This window comes from Lonchura striata, chromosome Z (assembly GCF_046129695.1).
Source record: "Lonchura striata isolate bLonStr1 chromosome Z, bLonStr1.mat, whole genome shotgun sequence".
NCBI lineage: Eukaryota > Metazoa > Chordata > Aves > Passeriformes > Estrildidae > Lonchura > Lonchura striata.
Genome location: NC_134642.1, coordinates 61,513,370 through 61,534,988, shown reverse-complemented (window position 1 = coordinate 61,534,988; position 21,619 = coordinate 61,513,370). Strand labels below are relative to the sequence as shown.

The following is a 21,619-nucleotide window of genomic DNA, read 5'->3' as shown; positions in this document are numbered from 1 at the left end:
TCTGACAATACTTTTTGTAAAGGCTAAATATAATTTCCTTACAGTAACTTGTTTTGAATAAGCAACTTCTCAGATACATTATTGTAAAACCATTTGAATCTTAAGAATGTAAGTAGCTTTTTAAAACATCTTAGAAACATGACTATATCTAGTTAAAAATAACTAAATTTCAACAATTATAGAATAATTCTAATTGTAGCATTAATGAAATAGAAATAAACATTAAATATTTTTTTAAATATAAGGTCACATATTCCCATTGCAGGGCAATATGCATAAAACAGGCCAGTAGCAGTAAGAAGTAGCAAATATTAATCATAAATGTTTTATTTTATGACAGCTGTTGCTTTTATTAGTGGGTACAAATCAGTTAAAGCCAAAGTCTGCTACTGCTTCTGAGAAGCACACAGTTAAGTCTGGATACATGTTGTATTTATAGTTTATAATGATTTTTCTTTTTTCCACTACTTTTTCAGATTCAGGATTTCCAGAAGTACAGGAGTTCAAAAAAAGAAGACTGATATATGAAAGAATCCCTGGAAGAAGAGATGGACAAACACGTCTTAAATTCTTTTGAACAGAATGAGGATTTGCATATTACAAACATTTTTCTTTTTTCATTCTTGAACTCTTTTAAGGGAAATTAATAAATTATTGTTGTTAGTTTTTAGAAAGTAATTAGGATTTGGAAATTCTTACTAGCTCAGGATTCTTCTGTATATTTTTGAAATGTTGCTAAACAAACTAGTTTCTTGAAGCTAGGTAATTACGGCTTCTCTGTTGTCATGGGTGATATACAGGTACTTTATCACTCTTTATATTAAAAAAAAAAAAAGAATGGAAAAAGAAACAGATGCCGAGGCTCACCCTGGGTTTTCAAAGCACCTCTGTTTGCTCCCTGAGCCTGCTGTTTTTCCAATGTAAAGATGGGCTAGATCTGTCAGAATCTCAAGGCTTCTCAAAGTCTTAGAGAGTTCTTACAGTTACAGCTGTGATTTTTTTGTAACTGTCCCTTGAGCTCCATTCCACTTCTCTTCTTCTGACAGCTCCTTCAGGAATAATAGGTTCCTGAGCTCCTTCTAATCATAATCAGTCTAGGAAAAAGCTCTTTGTTTTATGGACAACATGCTAAGACTGTGTTGAAATTTAGCATTCTCAAAGATTGATTCAGGGGACTAAGCTGTGACCCTCACCATTTGCAAAACCTGCTGGAGGCCATTTGTTGGCATCCGTATTTTTCACCCTTCTGCAGGGCATTGGCAAGTTGGGGGATGAAAGTTATCTGGGAGGTAGATCCAGATATTATAGGGTACATCTTGAAGGGGTGAAAGATTGAATTAAAAAAAAAAAAATCTATCTCACTTGTAATCTAAAGAACAGGATCAAATAGTACCCAAACCCTCAATTTCCATCAAAAGATCTGGCAACAAAACTGAAAATATGTGGGAGCAATGGTAGACAGTAACTCCATGCTGCCACAGGAATGCATAAACAGTTTGCATCAGCATGCCAGCCAGCTCCAGAATGTCTTTCTCTGTTCAGTGGCTTTCAGTTGAGATGATTCAGATTTCAAACTCACTAATCTTCTTAAGTTTGATGCAGTAACAGAAGGGTGGGAGGACAGGGAAGTAATAAAAGGAAAACTACCAAGTTTAAGGTTTATGCTTGCACTTAAATACTTACTTGATATAAAGCCCTCATTAAGCACATAGTCACTACTTGAGTAAATGAAACCAGCACTTAGGGAATAAAGATTTGGTCTCTCTGAGAAAACAGAGCTGGTTTTTTTCTGAATTCTTAAAAGCTATGACTGTTCAAACTGAAATTTTTGTTCACAGTAATATCCCTGAATTATTTGTACACTGATTGTTTGCAAGATTTGAGAAAATACCTTTCAAAGTGGTAACATAAAAAGATTTCTAGTAAAATTGCAACAAGCCACTGTTTCCTAGAACAAGAGAAAGACTGCAGTAGAAGTTGCAATTTTCTTACTATCCATGGCCTATTTTTGTGGTCACCAGACCTAACCATTTTACTTCTTTTGCATTATGGGTTATTTTTTGTACCTCCCAAAAAAACAGGAATCTGTAAAGTACAGCTCTACAAAGTCTCAGTCACAAGTGACCACAGTTTGAGAAAACTATAGCTACCAGTGCCAAACTATGTGTTTATGTTCTCCTCTTCCACAGGCAAAGGCTAACTAACACCAGAACTTCCCCATGAACAGTTGTGAAAGCATAGCATAGATAATCTATAGATAACTTTGAAAACAAAGGCATGTTATGTACATTAAACAAAAAATTCAAGTGCTAAGTTTCCATTACGTAGAAAAAATGTCAGTGTACAGTTAAATTACTGGTAATGTAGTGGAAAATAAGGGAAAGGGCTTGCAATGACTGTTGGTTTTTACTGTATGTGTTTATGACAAGTATCAGTCTCTCATAGATATGGACACATTGATAAATTTATAAAATACTGCATTCTTCCCCCTCCTTTTGTCTGTTTAATGTGGAGTAAAATTACTGCTGAACTACAATGATGCTCTTCCCCACTCCCCCCTCCCCTCTACCCCACCCCCACCCTGCCAAATTACCTAATTCATTAATACCTATGAATTAGGAAGCAATTAGTTCTTAGACAAAAAGGCACAGTACAAAAATCTAATCTCCAGTCTTACATAAGCAGTTAGGGACACTCCATTCCTGGAACCAGTTTATAAACATTTAAGTGACCAGGCAGGAGTCACCTGTAGGAATGACTACAGGCAGGAGTCAGCTGTAGATAGAGAAGAGCCGTGCTGATCAGCTGTGGGAGAGATGACTGAGAAAAGGGGGTTTGTGGCTCATGTGAGGCACTGAGGATACAAATGTGCATACTCACTCCATCTTCTTTACCCTAGGCGTCCTGTAGGACCTGCTGCCATCAGATGGTATTGCAGGCTTCTGTGCACCAGATAGCTCTCTTGAATAGTCTTTGGTAGAGGAAGCTAAGATGCTGCACACAGTTGCCCACCTCACTGCAGATCACACCTGCTGGAGCAGAAGTGGCAAAATGTGATGCTTGCCCTGGTCTAACCCCTTGCTGGGTTCAGTTCAGCAGTTGTGCAAACCCAGGTACAGCTGTAAAGGACATTGCCCTGTAGACTGGGTAGGTAAGGGACATGTTCTCCTGCCTACAGAAGCAGTCAGCTGCCCCAGCTTGTTTGTCAGGTTCTTTGGTTATGCCAAGGAAAGGGGACCTGCCAAGCCGAGATGCTGAGATGCAGCCACTTCACCCGCCAGCACAAAATAACCAGTAGTGGCACACTTCACCAAACTGATTGCCAACAGGAACCAAAGAGCCTAAGTGCCAACCAATCCTGTTTGGAGCTTGTTCTGATACTTGACTTCTCCCATAGAACATCCCCTGGGAGGGTGGACATAGCATTGGCATCACTCCTCTCCCTGCTTCCACCCAGCAGCTTGGATACACACTGCCCTGAGAGCAAAGAGGTTCTGCAACCAAACTCCTCTGAAGAGGCTGGAATCCATGTCTGAGAATAAAACACCATGCTCAGAGGGACATCTGAGTGGAGTGTTCCCAATCCATCTCACAACTGCTGCACAGATCTTCCTAGTCCTTGCTGGTGCAAGGTGCTGATGTAGCCAAGTCCTGCAACATGCTTACAGTGCTACTCCAGCTGTGTTGACATGGTGCTCCAGCTGCAACAGACCAGATGGAGTTGGGCAGGGCAGCCAGGACATGGCAGTGGTTGACTGGCTGTCTAGCCGTGGTGGCTCTCTTCTGCACACTGTGATTTGGCCACTCCTTGTGCCAGCTCAGCAGCCACTTCAAAACCCAAGCTCCAAGTGACATTGCTGAGCCTGAATGTATGCAGCAGGGGTTCTGAGGAGAGAAGCAGGTGTGGAGTGTGGGGATGAGGGGAGGTTTTATCGAAAGAGGGAAAATGTGAAGGGCTTGCCTGGGAGGATGTAGGCAGCAGCTAAATGCTGGCTGTCCAAAGGCTTTTGATGTATTCACTTACCAGTATCTTTGACATTTTGGCCTCAGACCAAGCCTCTGATGGCCTCTGTGCAATAGTAACTTGGTTTTCTCTAGACTTCTGTACCTGTGTCCAGTACTAACAGAAAACTGCCATACTTAAATAGCCTACAGTGAAAGGAAGTCAGAGTGAAGAAAAGCTGTGAAGGAATAATGTTTTCTTCGGTATTTAAAGGCACAATACATACTGGCAGTATTACAGCTCTCATGTTGGTATCTTTCTGTGGGACAGCAACATGAAAATATTTGAACAAAGACTGAACTGCCTGGAGGACACTGTTGCCCCATTTCAGTTAACATACATGAACATTAAGTATTCAGACTTCAGAGTTCTTCCTTACAGCTTCAAAATGTGTGAGACTCATAACACTGTTAGTATTTACAACTGTGGTCAACAGATACGAATAGGATTTTTCTACCAATAAGATACAGTTTCTAAAAATCTAACAGCAATTATCTCTTCCCAAAAGAGCAAGGAGCTTGAGGCCTTCACTCCCACTGCAAAGTCCATGTATCCTCTTCTTTACAGTAGCTGTTCTTTGTTACAATTAGACAATGAGTTCAAAGCCAAGAGGAATAGGAATTTTATTTCCAAACTTCTAAAAGGTTAATACAATAGGAAGCACACACAATTAAAAAACTAGTAAAAAGTTGTTCTTGTAAAAGTGCTCTGTCAGAAAAGTGAAGGCAAATGACCAAGCACATTTTAGTAAATTCTGTGTATTGCAAACCGTGACAACAATGCATGCAATTATCTTTGGGTGTTTACATATTCTTAGTGTCTGTTTGGTCACATTTTAAACATGTCAAGAAAATGACAAAAAATCCACTACAGCAGTACTGTTACAAAGTAGAAGAAGGCTTACAGATTAGAAGTATTGCAAGAAATATGCTTTAGGAATCAGTCCTCTGCTACAGCAGTTACTAAAATATGTCATTTATGCACTGAAATGCACTTGAAAAAAAACTAAAGTTGGTTCCAGGTTTTGCTAATGGAAGCAAAATGTCCCCTGAGGACATTACTTCAGTTCTAACAGCATTTAGCTTTACACTATTCACTTTTAGGTTGTTTTATTTTGAAAAAAGATCCCCATTAGTACTTTTTGCTATTATTGTGGTGTTACAGTTTATCAAGGTCAGAGGAAGTCATTTTATTAAAACTTCACATATTTTTCATTTCTAAAATGTAAACTTCTCAAGTAATATTTGTATAGTTAGCATAGTGTAGTAAAAGTGGTGATGATTACAAAAAGAGTAAGAGTTAAATTTAAAAACTTCAAGAACATTACTAAAATATAGTGGAATACAGATCCACAAGAACACACAGACAGATATCTAGGGTGCTGTTTTAGCCACATAAAAGACAGAGACTTTTCTTGTGAAGGAAAGGCAGCTGTTATTCATGTGATGCTTGAAGGCAATCCTCCAACGACCTCCCCTACAAGAAGAAAAAAAAAGGCTTATTAAATGCCATCTTCTTAGGCTGATAGATGTAATTTCTCTTATACATTACAACAGAAAACCTCCTTTGCACTGAGAAAACCCAAAAAATGACCTTCCCTTGCTGGATGTTGATATCCTCACAGTATCATAAAAATTTTAAATGGCTTTTTTCTTTGCTCTGAATTTCCTATGATTCTAAGGTAACACAAAAATTATAATCTAAGTATTTGATCTAACAGCAAAAAGTACCAAATGACATCTTGGGCTCAGTTATGCATTTTTAAAGTATCGTAAATTAATCATCAAATTTTTCTGAGAAAATATTTTGTAATGTATCTGTGTGATGTGATTACCTCAGAATATGTACACACATACACACATAGACCCCGAAAAAACCAAAAAGTAGAAAGGCTGCTTAAACAACAGAAGAACATATGCAATGGTCATTAAAAGTTTTATCTTATTTGCATGAAGAATGCAAATTAATTGGGTAGCACCCAAATTAAGAAATCTTGCTTTTGCTTCACCCTCTCTAAATTTTTCCAGAAGATTATCTCATGTTCAGTTGTTCCCTTTCTTTAGGTTCAGTCCTGTTTTGCTAAACCTATGTAGCAACAATCGAAGCCATGCAATTGATGAGGCAAAAGCTCAGGTGCAAGTTGGCAGCAGCAAGGGGAAGATTTTACGAGTACTTCATGTTCTAGCTTAAACACTGCCCTTAGAGAAGACATAGATTTTTTCTTTAATAGCACTCTCATCAAAAGAACAGACTTCAATGTTTCTTCCTCTCTCTGTAGATTTTTCAGCTCTTTAGCAGGAACTATTTTATTTTTTTCTTTTTTAGTTTTTTGTGTGTCATGCAAAAGAAGTAGACTTTCCAAGTTATGGTGTGGTTCTGCCCAAGACTACTATCATGCATGGCCTTTCTTTCTCCTGCTGCAATCACTGATAACCTTTGTGACAAATGGGAGAGGTCAGACACTGGGAATCATGAAACTGGATCGCAACGGTTTGCAAATGTTGGACAGCCACCCACCCACCTACTCTACAGGTGTTACAGGGGTACAGGCAGAGTTCAGGGAGTAGCTCATCTTTTAGATCTGTGCTGTAAAAGGTTACAAAGGATGTGGCTACAGATTGCCTCAGCTCCTCTCTGCTTCCACTGCTTTTGGTGCTGTACCGAACAGTAAGAACAGGAAAAGCCTAAGGACAGACACAGCAAAATGAACTGCAATATGACATTAAAGACCTAAATGTATTTTAACATGATTCTTAAACTGTGAGCTAGTAATCAGAACATATAAAATTGCCACAACTTTGTCTTACTTCTCCAAGCTGGGTATGTGACTCTCTACTGTCCAGCTATGTCAAACATAGCTGTGTGTCTTAGACAATGTTAATTACTTTGGATGCTGCTAATTATCTTACTGCTGCACAAACACAGAAACACAACTATCCCAATATAAAACCAACTCATAAAGAAAACACCTCTAGAAAGAGCTGTAGAAAAGAGACATGCTTCAACTGCCACACCTGAAAACACTCCAGAAAATCATTCGCAGAGCCAGCAGAGAAATGATGAACCCTCAAGCAAGAACTCAACACTTAAAACAAGTATCACCATGTGTCTTTGTCTCTCCAACGGCTTGAGTTTCAAATTAGAGTGGTTGTCATGGCATCTGTGACTGTATTACCTGATTTCAGAGCAGAGCACAGGATCGGGGCTCACGGAAGGGATTGCTCCCTGTGGGAACCCCAACAAGCAAGGCATCTTTGCAAGCATTTTGCATACAGTACTGCTGGAGTTCTGCAGCTGCCTGAGAGACCTGAAAAGGAAAAAAAAATCCAGAGAAGAAACTAATTCATTCACAAGCATCTATTAAGCATTTCCTCTTGAAGAGCTATTGTCAAACAGAGCTGGAGTGCAGCCAAGTCACCTCTCAGATTCTAGAACATCAAGTAAGTCAGCACAGAAGCAGCATTACAAAGCTCTGATGAAGCAAATAGGAAATACTATGCCAGTGATAAGCCAGGAGAGCGTAGAGGACTGAGGTGCCAGTGTGATGCAATTTCTTCCCATTAAAATGCATAGAGCTATGATGATTTTATAATGTACTGTGGTGTTGGGAGGTTTATATTTGAGCTCTTATATCCTCTGATAGTTTATCAAAATTATTTTCATTCTGAAGTTCTAAACAACACAGAGCATTACAAGGAGTGAAAGCAAAAAGATGTGGATGAAAAGCTTTTGAAGTCCAAATGGTCATTTTCCCGAGCAGTGAAGTCAGAACTTCAAATCCACACTCTGGCCCTATAAAAGGAGAGTCCGGAGCTGCAGAACAAGTCCAAGATCCCAAAGGCAAAATGTCATCAGCATTTAACTCCCCTGCTCTCTCTCTCTCCTTGTGGATGGCAAGTCAGTCATGTGCCTACATTTTTGAAGGAAAATGTAGAGGAATTTCCAGTTTCCCAGACACATATTAAGAACAGCTGCAGGGAACTGTCAAAACCCATGCTGTCTGATATATATTTTATAAAAGGAAGTACTAAATATATTGATGGAACTGTAAGTTTCCCTCTGACCTCACCTCTGCCTTTGTTACAGGTCTCCTGAAATACTGATTTTTCTTCCTACACAACTCTGCAGTGTTGCCAAAACAATAACCAGAAGGACCATCCATACTTCCCAGCCTCCTGTCTGCAGGAACCACTCCAGAGCCCCAGTGGAATTTTGGTTCTGGACCATCCCATCTAACAACATCTGGAGACACAGGGGAAATCTGGCTTAGTACACACTTTTGTTTGCTACTTTGCTGCTCTCCTCTTCACTGTCTTCCAATTCTTCTCCAGGCTCTCCTCCAGGACGCTCATCCTAGTAACTGCCTGAATTTAGCCAGCAGTTGATGGCACTTCAGAGAGCTGTTACGAGAAGATTTTTTTTCCTCAGCCTCCCAGGTTCTCTTGAGCACAGTACAGGGAGAAGCATCTGCAGCAAGGACTCCTGCTAAGTCAGCAGTCTTTGTCACTCCTTCCTTACCTGAGGAGAAGCCCTTTCTAGAGGCTGCAGAGCTCTCCTGCCCTGCCCAGCCCCTTGGATCCCCTGCAGCATTAGCACGCTTGCCTCAACCACAGCACCTACCCCTTGTGGTGCCTGACTGTGCACCAGTGGCTATCAGGCAGAGATCCCACTAGCCAACACTTTGTCAGGCCAAGGCTACATGGAGCTTTGTCCTTTGTGAGTTAGCGGTGCCTACAGCATCTCCTTGCAGTTTGCTGCCAAACCCTTCAACACAGACTGATCTATGTATATCCTGGTATATCCTCAAAAGATATAAACCAGAACTGCCTACTCTTAGTCCCACCTATGCCCCGTAACATTCTTCTTTTCCCACAGAAAATTTCTGCAGTATTTCATCACATGACAAACACACTCCCTTCAGCAGCCTCCGCATGCAAGATGTGTATGGGTACTTCTTCCTACTCAGTTTCCTCTTTCTGAAAATATTGTTCCTGTCTGCTTTTTTAGCCAGCAGGGTAAACAAAATCACCATTGGAACTTGGCAGTATGGAATGTATTTTTAAAAATCCTTTCATAACCAGCTTCCGTCTGGAAACACATTGTCTATTCAAAGTAGCTGAAACAACATTTTCTCCCATCTCAGTGCTTGCTAAAATGGAACCAAGTAGTTTTTATCAGCTGAATATGTTTCACATTATGTTTGTACTGTATGTATAGAAACCCAGATGACACAATTTATGTGACATGTTTTTAATCATGTGTCATTTCAAAGCCATGAACAGGCTCCTAGAACAGCAGACCTGGAAAGAGACTGCTGTGCACATTGCTGCAAGAAAGATGAGTCTGAGGTCCATCAGGGGACAAACCTCCCTGGATTATGACAGCAAACTCAAAAATACGCAGCCTTGAGAAGTCCAGCTCCAGAATGTGTTACTGACACAAAGTAACATCTGTAAAAGTATGTATTTTATACACAAAAAAATAGTGGGGAGGAGTGTATAAGTATTTTGAGTTAAGACTCAAAATGAGCAGGAACAGAGATCCAGGCACGAACAATAACCAGTGGGTAGTCATCTCAGTGTTTGACAATACTCCTCCTGCCACAAGAGTCAACAATTCTACTCTGAAACATGTTGTTTTTCACATATTCCCACACCTTACTGCGGTGATAAGCACAGTAATTTTTAATGAATCAAGCATCTGCTGATTCTGTTTTGCTACAAAAATGTAGTAACAAAACCAAATTGATTAGAATTATATCCAAAAGCCAGAGTGGCTTCACCTTGCAAAGAGCAAGTGAAATTTTCCCCAGCTTGGGTCAGGAGTACTGGGAACAAGTATTTTGAATTATTTTTAAATCAATTCCTGCAGCTCAATATGCTGGCACTGTCGTCAGACTGAGGAAGCAAGTCTTTTGTGACTGACTTTTCTGGCCAGAGAAAAATGGCGAATGCAAGCAGAGAGACCAGAAAGTGCAGGATGTAAATTAATTTGATCTCCATCACTTCACAGACTATGCTGGATTTTGTGCACGGTGACGAACCCTCCACATCTGCTGGAAACCAAGAACTGTCTCGGTCAGGTCACCAAACCTGAGGAGCTGGCAGACGATAGGACCGCCTCATCATGCTGCCTTTGTCTGGAAATGTGCAAGCAGGAGACATTCATGCATGCGTAGCAAATCGCCTGCCTTCCCCAAGAGTGCCAGCGGGTACCACCCCGCACCGCCTCCCCCCGCAGATCCTGCCAGCGCTCCGAATCGGGGGGGAACCGGGCTGGCTCCGCTGCGAGGAACTACTGCCAGTTATGTGTTTGCTGGTGCAGAACTAACGAGGAGCTGCTGTATTATTTATCACATCTCCTTCCACCAGGGAACCGCACTGTCTCCATCGCTCCCGTGCGGCCCGGGCTCGAAGCCCGCCGGGCACACGCACCCCTCACCCCCTTCCTTCCCAGGAAGGAGAGAAAGGAGAGAAAGGAGAGAAAGGAGAGAAAGGAGAGAAAGGAGAGAAAGGAGAGAAAGGAGAGAAAGGAGAGAAAGGAGAGGAGCAGCTCCTCTCTCCCGCTCCGCCGCGGCACCCCGCGCCTCACCGCGGTCCCGGGCGCCCCGCACCCCGCGCCCCGGCTCACTTTGATCCTCTCCACGGCCGCCTCCAGCTTCAGCTGCTCCACCAGCCGCTGCATGGTGCTCAGGCTGCCGCCCGACGACATAGCGAAGCCGCGGGCAAGACGGCGGGGATGGAGCGGCGCGATTCCGGCGGGCTCGGCTCCGCTCCCTCCGCCCCGGGGCGGGGCCGGGGCCGCTCCGCCCGCAGCCCCCGCGGACCGCCCCGGCCCCGGACGGACCCGCCGCTCGCTGCCGCCTGCCGGAGCCGCTCTGGGGGCCGGAAACCTGCTGGTTACAGCACGGCCGAAAGAATAAAATAAAAGGGAAGAAAAGGAAACAAAAAGTAAAGTGGGAAGCGGGGGGAAGGAGGGGCGAATTAAAAAAAGAGGGGGAAATTAGAGGAAAAACAGGGAGGAATAATGATAGGAAAAAATATGAAAAAGAGGAAAAACGGGGGAAAGGAGAGAAAAAGGAAAAAAACGGGGAAAGTAGAAAAGGAGAAAAAAGAGGGAGAGGAAGAGAGGAGAAATGGAATTCACAGAGTCATAGAACAGTTTAGATCAGAAGGGACTTTAAATATGGTCTAGTTCTAGCCCCACTATTTTGGGTAAGGATGCCACCCACCACAGCAGGTTGCCCAGAGCCCTATCAAACTTGCTCTTGAACAATGGCAAAGATGGAGTTCTAAACATGTCTTCTGCCCACAGGCATCTGTTAGGTTCTGACTGCCCAGCAGCTGCTGCCAATGTTGCTTCATCTCCTTACCCAGAGCTGTTCACCACCATTTCAGCAGTGACCTCTCACATAAATAAATCCTCTCAACTTTTGGCAGGGGTTTGCCATCTATTAGTTTGCTGGCTTGTTTAAAAGTTGTTTGAATTAAGTTTATAGCCTAAAATGGTTGCTCTGAACATAAGACAGGACAAGCAGAAGGTCAGGCCCAGCCAAATCGGTTTCTGGAAGACAAGTCCTGCCTGACCAACGAATGTCCTTCTATAGCGAGGTAACACAACTAGAGAATGAGTGAAAGGCTGGGGATGTTGTCTACCCAGATTTCAGCAAAGCCTTTGACACCATCTCCCACAGCATTCTCCTGGAGAAGCTGTCAGCTCACAGTGTTTATGAGTGAACTCTGGGTTCACTCTGCTGGGTAGGAACTGGCTGGATGGCTGGGCCCAAAAAGTTGTGGTGAATGGAATTAAATCCAGCAGCCAGCTGGTCACTAGTGATGTTCTCCAGGTGTCAGTATTTGGGCAAGCCCTGTTTAATGTCTTCATCACCTACCTGGATGAGACAATGAAGTCCACACCAAGCAAGCTCACAGATGACGCCAAGTTGGATGGGAGTATTGACCTGCAGGGCAGTAATGCTCTTCAGGGGGACCAGGACAGCCTGGATTGATGGACTGAGGCCAATTGTGTGAGGTTCCACAAGACCAAGTGTTGAGTGATGCCTTTGGGTCACAACACTCCCAGGCAGTGCTAGAGGCTGGAACACAGTGGCTGGAAAGCTGCCTGGCAGAAAAGGATGTGGGGGTGCTGATGAAGAGCACCTGAACATGGCCTAGCATGTGCTCAGGTGGCCAAGAAGGACAATGACATACTGGTCTATATCAGCAATAGTGTGGCCAGCAGGACCACAGCAGTGATTGTCCCTCTGTACTTGGCACTGGTGAGGCCACACCTCATGTCATGTGCCCAGTTCCAGGCCCCTCACAACAAGAAAAACATTGAGATGCTGGTATTGCCAAATTTTTGGAACACTGATATTTTAGGAACACAGACAAATGTTTAGGTCCTGAAAGGAGATATTTCTTTATTTTACAGAAGGTGCAATGTGCAAGTTTTCCTACAAATCAAGCACACCAAGGAGTAAAAACCAAGAGAATTTATACACAAAATTTGACATAAACACACCTATTCAGTACTTTGTTACCACCTACTTCATGCATAGTCATTTAGTTTGCACAGCCTTATGGTGTGTCACCATGCCTGCATGGGGCTTTTCTGGGATCTCCAGTGGTTGCTCTTGGTCATTTGGAGAGGTGCCCTCTATGAAGTTTCATGCAAAGTTTAGCTCAGGTCCAGCAGAACAATGGTCTTAATGGTCTTTTCCAACATTAATGATTCTATAATTCTGTAGGGACAACCAGGAATGCACATGCTTGTGCCTCAGTCAGGGCCTCAGCATGGTCATGGAAAAGACACTGAATCTTCTCCAAGATCCTAATACTTTGCAACTGTTTTCTCCATAATGATCTCGTCACTACACAGTACCAGCAATACTACAAGTAGACATTTCTCTCAAGTCAATTCAACCTACACTGGCTATGCTAGGCCTACTATTGTAACTCCCAGCAGTCTCTGAAAATTTATGCCCGGAAGATGGACATAATTTAGAACTACCATGATAGTCTAGAAATGCCTAGTATCCTCTGGTAAAGAGACGTCACTGCAGTGCTGACAGCTTTCTAAAGACACCCGAGTTTTTTATATCCTTTGTCACAAAAATGTGACTAAAGGATTTCTGCCCAGCAAATTTTTTTGCTGCATTCTATGAATTTCTGTCTGCATCTGATTATTTTCAAAGGGGTGACATGTCTAGAGAAGCTGGAACTCCAAAATGAACTCAGTAAAATGGTCATTTCCAGCAGGTTGTATGATATGTCTGACTTCTCCAGCCACTTGATATCAGGCCAGAAGTGTTACAGAGGCAAAACACCATTGCCAGTGAAAGATACAGCTCTGTCCTCTGCCAGGACTGTACCTCCATTGCATTGATTTCCACTATACCATCAGGTCATGAAATTCACCTTGATTATAAGGAAGGTAGACATCAAGGGAAAACAGATCTGTGTTTCAGCTTCATATTTGTATAACCCAGGTATTTTGCATGGAAAAGGACAGAGCAAAATGCTGCAGAAGGTCAAGAGCAGCAGAGCTATTAGCCTGTGAAACTGCACACACAGGTTTAGATCCTCCTGAATACAATTGCCTTGTACATTTCCAGATGGAACTGTCCTTTCTAATAGTCAGGATCACTGTATTTCTGCTTAGCTTCATTCTCTGTTTCTACCACAGCAACTTATTCTTCCCTCTTCTACTCTTACAGGACACTGACTGTGTTTTGGAGGATGAAGAAGCAGTACACCAAAGCTGTGGTCTCTCACTGCATCTTTGCAGTGTCCCTAAGATTACTTCATGAAAGCAAGCACAGCTTTTTGTGCATATCTTCTTTAACAATTTTTAGAATTTAATTGATAATTAGATGAAAAATGAATTAAGTTCAATGCTACTCTGAATTCAACAAAGATTAAGGAACAATCTAGCAGTTCCTCTTCAATTTTACTACTTTGTACAGAGATTCAGCATAATATTTCTATCATGCTCTTCTGGCTTCACCTGGGATAGAGTTAATTTCTTCTCAGTAGCTGTTATGGTCTTGTGTTTTGGATGAGAGTGGTGTTGATAGCATACTGATGTTTTGGTTTTTGCTAAGTCCTGTTGTTCCAAAGTCAAGGACTTTTTATTCCCTCCTATTCTCATGCTCTCCCAAACCAGGAGGGAGCATAGCAAGGACAGGTGACTGTAACTGGCCAAAGGGATATTCCACACCATAGAAGGTCATGCCCAGTACCTAAACTGGGGGGAGTCAGCAATCTGGGTTTGAGAAGGGGAGTCTGGCATCGGTCAGCAGGTGGTGAGTAATTGCATTGTGCATCAATTGCTGTTTTCCCTTTTTGTTGCCATTGTTATATTATTTTACTATATTTTCAATTATCAAATTGTTCTATTTCAACATACCAATTTCAATTCAGCTCTCCTTTCCACCTCTCCAAACTGTCCAGCTTTTTTGCAACAACATGCTGGCTCCCAGTAGAAAGACCAGCTGAGTTTCAAATGTAGTCAAAGGATATTCAAAATCTTAAAAAATTTTGACTACTCTTATCAGCCTGGAGGGCAAGGAAGGAAAAAAGGAGAGGGAGAAAAATTAAGAAGGTGTTCCCCTCATAGGCTGTTCCTCTGAGGAGAAAAATACAAAGATTATTAATCATTCACAGTAAAGAACTCCCAAAGCACAGAGGTGCCTGTACACAGGCACCCAGTTGTTGTGTTTGTATGGCCTACAACATTGTCATATCATAGTCCCATCCTACAAAATACACCACAGAGAACAAGTACTAGTATCACTAGTATCACAATACAGAAAAAATGTCACAAATACGAGAGCAAATAAATCCACATTGTAGCTAGCAGCTGTTAAACTACAACAATTAATGTTTGTAACAATTTTCTTTTAGCACACTTTCAGACCTGCCCTTATATCAACCTTTTGGGTTGCACCATGATCAGGTGCAAAAAGGACTGTTGTTGTTCAAGGCCAGATAGAAATGAAGCACAAAGCAAACACTTGCTCAACTCCACCCCCTCTCTCCACCTCCAACCCAGTGCAAGAGGGAGAAGGATCAGAGTAAAATTCATATGTTGCAATAAGAACAGTTTAATAATTTAAAATTAACAATAACAATGACAATAACAATAATAGGAAAAAAACAAGTGATCGACAATGCTCACCACCTGTGGACTGATATCAGGCTCCTCCTTCCCAAACCCAGCACAGCTGCCATTGCAGGTAACTCTCCCCACTTTATATACCAGGCATCTGGTATGCAATATCCCTTTGGCCAGTTCAGGTCACTTGTCCCAGCTTGTTTTTTTTTTTCTGTATCTTCTCACTGGCAGAGCATGAGATAAGGAGGGGGGAAAATGTCCTTGACTTTGGATAAGCACAATTTAGCAAAAAGCAAAGCATTGCTGTGTTATCAACACCATTCTCATTCTAAATCCAGAACACAGCACTATAACAGCTACTAAGAAAAAATTAACTCTGCCCTAGCTGTTACAGGAACAGCTGAATAGTTTGGAGTAGCAGGATGCGTGGGATTTTATGAGTAAGTATATAGGGCAGTGGGCACCTTCAAGACATTTGCACCTTACCTCTGAGCAAGTACAGAATCCAGAAAGTAGTAAACTACTTTTTTAAAAGTGGGCTGTCACCTGGGCAGCCCAGAGAGAGCCCAAATCACTGTAACATGTTGTGGCCTGGCCCAGTCTTATTAAGTCGTGGTCAACACTGCTCAGTGGTCTGAGGGGGAAAAGAAGATCTCTGAATCTTACGCTAAGATGAAAACAGGCCATGCAACTGTGAGACACTGCAACTACTCCAACCCCAGTGACAGGAATTGCCACTGAAACCACTGAAACAGAATCTACAGGTGCTAGTGTCAGTTACCCCTGTACAGAAGCAGAATAAAAGTACATGAAAATCACCCTGTAAAAAACCTTTACCAAAAACAGTCAAGGAGGACAGGAAGAATAAAGAGGACAAAGAAGCAGCACTGTCAAAAGGGTGAATTACAGAGCCATCTTCAAGGCCATCACAGGATCTGGAAGAGGAAACAGAAGAGTCTGCCACAATTGATCCCTTTCCCTGAGTGAGCTGTGGGAGATATGAGATTTCAGTCATTTTCCAGGTGGCTGTATAATCACCTGGCTGCTCCAGTGCTGGGACGATAGAGCCAATAGTATGGCATTAAGAGAGTAAGGAAAGCAGGGAGCTGGGACCACTTCCTGAGAAACTGGGCATTGACAAAGCAATGGGAAAAAAGACACAAGTCCTTTGTCTGTGGACATGACTCTTATCAAGTGGGAGGGGAAGGTATCCCTATAAAGAAGATATTCCATGTAACTTAAGCAAATGGGCTGCAATAGAGAAAAGTATTAAATACCTGAGGCAATTAGCCATATGAGAAGTGATATATTTTGACCTGGACAATGTGCAGCTCTCCCAGGTCCAGATGATGTATTATGTCCACAGTTCATGGTGGAAATTTGTACAGAGTGCACCAACAGCACATGCCAACCCCTTGTCAACAGTACTTTGGAAAGATAATGCACAGCCAACAGTGGGTGATTTTCCACATCCAGGAATACAAAGGCAGTATTCCTTCCCCCACCACTGCAGCTGTGGAAAAGCTATCAGATAAACTGGTAGATTTAACTGCATTTTCAGCATTTCAGAGAGAATATGTCCTACTCCTCACCTGTAGGGGCCCCTATTTCTACTACTGGCAGCAGGTGTCCTCTTGCTCAAAGAGAGGATATAAAAGGTACACACCACAGGGTATGCTGTGGTTTTACCAGCAGGGCCACAGAGAGGATATGAGGAAGTGGGATGAGCAATCCACCTTGATCCTAGATGCACAGGTGCAGGAACTGCAGGGGAAAACAAGCACAGTGCATTTTTTTACAGGGAAGTTGCTGCTCCAGTGTCCAGCAGACAGTTTTCCAGGCAGAATGGAAGGTCTGGTCATAATACTGACCCTATGGAAAGAAGTCCTAGTGAATTTCTACAAGATGTTAGTGGGGAGCCTTGAGATCAGTATTAGATTGGCCTTAGCCTCTAGCCAGGTAGAGGGATAACTGGGTTTACTGGGTTTACTGCTGTGCCAGGCCCACAGGAATACAAGGCTTTGAGGAAATTAAACAGTGATCTATCTTGCCTGGTCTCCCAGAGGACCCTCCTGTTGTGGGGCTGCTGAAGGCTGAGGAACAGCAGGTGCCATTCACTACCACAGGTAATAAGGCTCCAACAGAGACTCTCTAACTCCTCCTACCCATGGTTTGCTGGCTGGAGAGCCAAGGATTGAACAGCAGGAGCTGCTTACCCCTTAACAGCCCCATATGGCAAGTGTGAAAGTCTACTGGGGATGGAGACAGACTAGATTATCATGGCCTGAGTGAATGCCACCTCTGATGCTGCCACACCCGGCGTTCTGGGGCTTCAATGCAAAATGAGTCAAAGGCAGCCAAGTGGTGCCACTGCTGATTTTCTGATGTGTTTTTCTCAATCCCTCTGGCAGCAAAGAGCAGGCCACAGTTTGTTTGCACTTGGAGGGATGTCCAGTAGTCCTGAACTGACTGTTCCAGGGATGGAAACACAGCCCTACCATCTGTCATGGACTGATCCAGACTGCACTGGTGCAGGGTGAAGCAGCACTCCTGGAATATATTGATGAGATCTCTGGATGAATACTGCAGGAGAAGTTTTTGAGAAAGGAAAGAATATCCAAATCCTTCTAAAGTCCATTTTTTCCATAAAACAGGAACCTGCATAGGACATGCAATTTTTAGGAATAGAATGACAAGATGAACATCACCAGATCACAATGGACATTACTAATAGGATAACAGTGATGTGCCCACAAACTACCTAGAAATAAACACCAGCTCTTCTAGGCACTGTGAGATTTTGGAAAATGAACATTCCAAATCAGTCTGGTTGTAAGCTCCCTCTGGCACATAACACAGAAGAAGAATAATTTTGAATGGGGCCCTGGGTAGCAACAAGCCTTTGAATAAACCAAACAGGAGATAATTCATGGTGTATCCCTTGGCCAGTCTGAATAGGGCAAGATGTAAAAAATGTGCCTTATCTGCAGTTGAAGAGAATGGTTCTTCCTGGAGCCTCTGAGAGAAAGCACCAGGTGAGGCTCAAGGGTGAACCCTAGGTTTTTGGAATTGGCCATAGAGAGGATCTGAGGCCTGTTATACTCCAACTAAAAAGCAGATACAAGGCAGTTTATGGTGTCCAAGCTACTTTGGAAGTGATTTGTATTGAAGCACAGCTCCTCCTGGTACACTTGTTTGTACAATGGGCTGGATATTCAAAGGGGGAATCTCCTCTACACATCATGCAACCAATGCTGTATGGAGTAGACTAAGTGGCTTGCACTGGTTGCACAATGAGCTTGGATAGGAAATCTCATAATCCAGGAATCTTAGAAGTGATCATGGACTGACCAGAAGGCAAATATTTGGGAATGTCACCAGAAGGAGAGGTAAAATGTGCTGGAGAGCCCCCACTATGTAATACATTACCAGAAAGGAAGGAGCAATACGCCTTTTTTGTTTGGGTCCTTGCTGTCCTTATGGGAAAGCACCGGAGATGGAAAATGGCAGTATTGAGCCCCCCACAACAAGCTGCAGAAACTGCTGAAGGGGAAGGTAAATTGAGTCAGTTTGCTGAGTTGAAAGCCATCCAGCTGGCCTTAGACATTGCTGAATGAGAGAAATGGCTGATGCTTTATACTGATTCACAGGTGGTGGCAAATACCCTGTGGGGGTGGTTGCAGTAATGGAAGCAGAATAATTGGCAAATTGTGAAACAGAATAATTGATGTAGGGGTAAACCCATCTGAACTGCTGCATTGTGGCAAGCTAGCTGCCCAGATGGAGAGCCTGGTTGTGAAAGCACGTCATGTACCCAAGCCCAGGGCCACTGAAGAACATCAGAATAACCAGCAGGTGGATCAGTCTTCCAGAACTCAGGAGTCTCAGGTGAACCTGGAGTGGCAACTCAAGGGTAAATTATTTCTAGCTTGGTGGGCCCATAATACCTTGGGACACCAAGGAAGAGATGCAACATAGAGATTGGTTTAGGATTGAGAGGTGGATTTAACCAAGGACACAGATTATCCATGAATGTGTAACATGAGCTGTCATAAAGCAGGCCAGGCAGGTAAAACATCTTTGGTATGGAGGATGATGCCTCAAGTATAAATATGGGGAAGCTTGGCAGATTGACCATATCATACCCCTCTAAATCTGTAATGGCAAGTGCCATGTGCTTATAGTGGTAATGGCTAGGGACATGCCCTGTGCCTCATGCCACTGCCTGGAACACCATCCTGGGCCTGGAAAAGCAAGTCCTGTGGCAACATGGCACCCCAGAAAGGTCTGAATCAGACAGTGGGACATCCTTCCTAAACATACTCATAGACATTTGGGCCAAAGAACATGGCATTGAGTGGATGTATCATTCCCTATCATGCACCAGCCTCTGGAAAGAATGAATTATGAAATGGACTGTTAAAGACTACACTAAGAGCAATGGGTGGCGGGACACTGAAATGTTGGGATACATACACATTTAGCAAAGGCCATGTGGTTAGATACCAGAGGATCTGCCAGCCAGGCTGGCCCTGCCCAAAGTTTTTACGTGGTGTAGAAGGGGATAAATTTCCTGTAGTGCATACTAAAAGCATGTTGGGGAAAAGGGTCTGGGTTATTCCTGCCCCATGCAAAGGCAAACCTATCTGTGGGCTTGCTTTTGTTCAAGGACCCAGGTGCACTTGGTGGGTAATGTTGGAAGATGGGCAAGTCCTGTGTGGGCCTCAAGGTGATTTGACTTTACGTGAAAATAGCCAATGAGTTAAATTGTATGATGTACTGACAGCTATGCAACACTGTATTACTGCTTCTGTGTGTAGAAGCAGTAATAATATCTGCATGTGTAACACCTCATAGAGCACCTCACTGCTTCAATCCTAATCCCAATTGTTCTGGGGATCTGAGCCTGATTTCCCTCTGATCATCGCGCTCACAAAAATGAACTTTGATAAAACCACCATGTGCAGCAGTACTGGGATCAGAACTGGCTCAAATGTGCAGCATGCAACAAACCAGCACCTCATACCATCTTTTCTGCCTGAAAGACTCTTAGCAAGGATGAAGGCCAAAGCCATGGATTAAATTAATACAAACATTTTTTTTTAAATTGTGTGGATGTTTTAATAGTGTTCCATTGACTAAGAGAATGATGTGGAATGATGTTTTGCATCTATCAAAACAGGGAAGGTGATGGGATACTGGGGAGTGTGAAATTTGACATAATGCAGATGATATGGAATAAGTAGTGGGTATTGTCCTGATTACAGCTTCTCAGTAGCTGTTTAGACTGCTGTGTTTTAGATTCAGAATGAGAATGGTGTTGATAACACAGTGATATTTTGGTTTTTGCTAAGTTGTTTTTATCCAAAGTCAAGGACTTTTCCCCTCCTTGTCTCATGTTCTGCCACTGAGAAGATACAAACAAAAAAAAAAAAAAGCCAAACTGGGAGGGAGCATAGCTGGGACAAATAACCTAAACTGACCAAATGGATAGTCCACACCAGAATTTAAACTGGTATTTAAACTGGGGGGGTTACCCAGGCCAGTGTATCTGGGTACAGGAAGGGGAGTCTGGCATCTGTCAGTGGCTGGTGAGCAATTGCATCATACATCACTTGTTTTACTATTTCCCATTATTATTATATTTTACTGTATTTTTAGTTATTAAACTGTTCTTATCTCGACATACAAGTTTTACTTTATGTCCCCATTCTACCAGGGTGGGGGGAAAAGAGAGAGGAGCTGAACAAGCAGCTACGAGGTGTTTCATCTCCAGCTGGGCATAAAACTACAACACGGTTTTGAAAATATTTTAACAGAAAACTGAAACATTTCAAAAATGTGTAAAAAGTCAGGAGTAGCAAGTTCAAAACCTGTACCCCCAGAACCAATCTCCACAGAAGGTAGCTTGTAGAGGAATTTCTCATGGAGCAAGGGCATGATATCCTTGATGGTATTTCTTTGCAGGAACTGGACAACCCTGGTCTACAGATTACAGAGTTACTTTAGAAGTATTTAGGACATCCTTGAAAAGACAATAAGCTTTGTACAAATACAATAGTCAATGCTGGATGCTGAAAAATGTCACGTACTGTAATGTGATCAGACACTTGTAGTGTAACAGCCAATCAATAAGTGACTTGTATATGTAATTACATTACGTTAGCCAATGAGTGTTAATTAGCTACTGTAAGACAATAAGGTATAAAGCATGAATAAAGTAGACAATAAAGGAGGATGACATCTAGTCATGTTGGTTTGAGTGTCATTACTTTGGCTGGCTCTCTGTGGACCCTCTTCAGTAGCTAACAAGGCAGTGTTTTCAGCAGTTTCCTTCTAAAGAACTCACTTTTACAAGTGTGATGACAGGAGAGAGACTATGCTCCCATCTTTCCTTCCCCAGTAAAATTACTGAAGAGGAATAAGGTAGCAGAATCCCTTTTACCAGCAAATCACAGAAACTCTCTGACCTTGTTTGTTACAGAGCAAACCACAGAC

At 42.7% G+C, this 21,619-nt stretch overlaps 2 protein-coding genes across 2 annotated transcripts in view; one reads left to right on the top strand and one right to left on the bottom strand.

Annotated features, from left to right (window-relative positions):
* Positions 1 to 2,489, top strand: part of SHOC1 (shortage in chiasmata 1) — a 50,329-nt gene extending 47,840 nt beyond the window's left edge. Inside the window, exon 29 of the mRNA XM_077790364.1 lies at positions 477 to 2,489. Within this exon, the coding sequence (XP_077646490.1) occupies positions 477 to 577 (101 nt within the window). The 3' untranslated portion in view covers positions 578 to 2,489. The remainder of the gene's footprint in view (positions 1 to 476) is intronic.
* A 2,112-nt stretch (positions 2,490 to 4,601) lies between these two features.
* Positions 4,602 to 10,794, bottom strand: GNG10 (G protein subunit gamma 10). Its single transcript, XM_021525019.2, has 3 exons — positions 10,634 to 10,794; positions 7,179 to 7,310; positions 4,602 to 5,479 (listed from the first exon to the last, which is right to left on the bottom strand). The coding sequence occupies exons 1-2, from the start codon at positions 10,712 to 10,714 to the stop codon at positions 7,185 to 7,187; spliced, it is 207 nt and encodes a 68-aa protein (XP_021380694.1). The 5' UTR covers positions 10,715 to 10,794; the 3' UTR covers positions 4,602 to 5,479; positions 7,179 to 7,184.
* Between the last annotated feature and the right edge of the window lie 10,825 nt (positions 10,795 to 21,619).

What these genes read in the sequence shown, in the direction of transcription:
- GNG10 (XM_021525019.2), bottom strand. Translation starts at nt 10,714, where the DNA reads ATGTCGTCGGGCGGCAGCCTGAGCACCATGCAGCGGCTGGTGGAGCAG. An exon ending in CGGCCGTGGAGAGGATCAAA is followed by an intron (nt 7,311 to 10,633) that starts GTGAGCCGGGGC and finishes TTTCCTTTTCAG; the next exon opens with GTCTCTCAGGCAGCTGCAGA.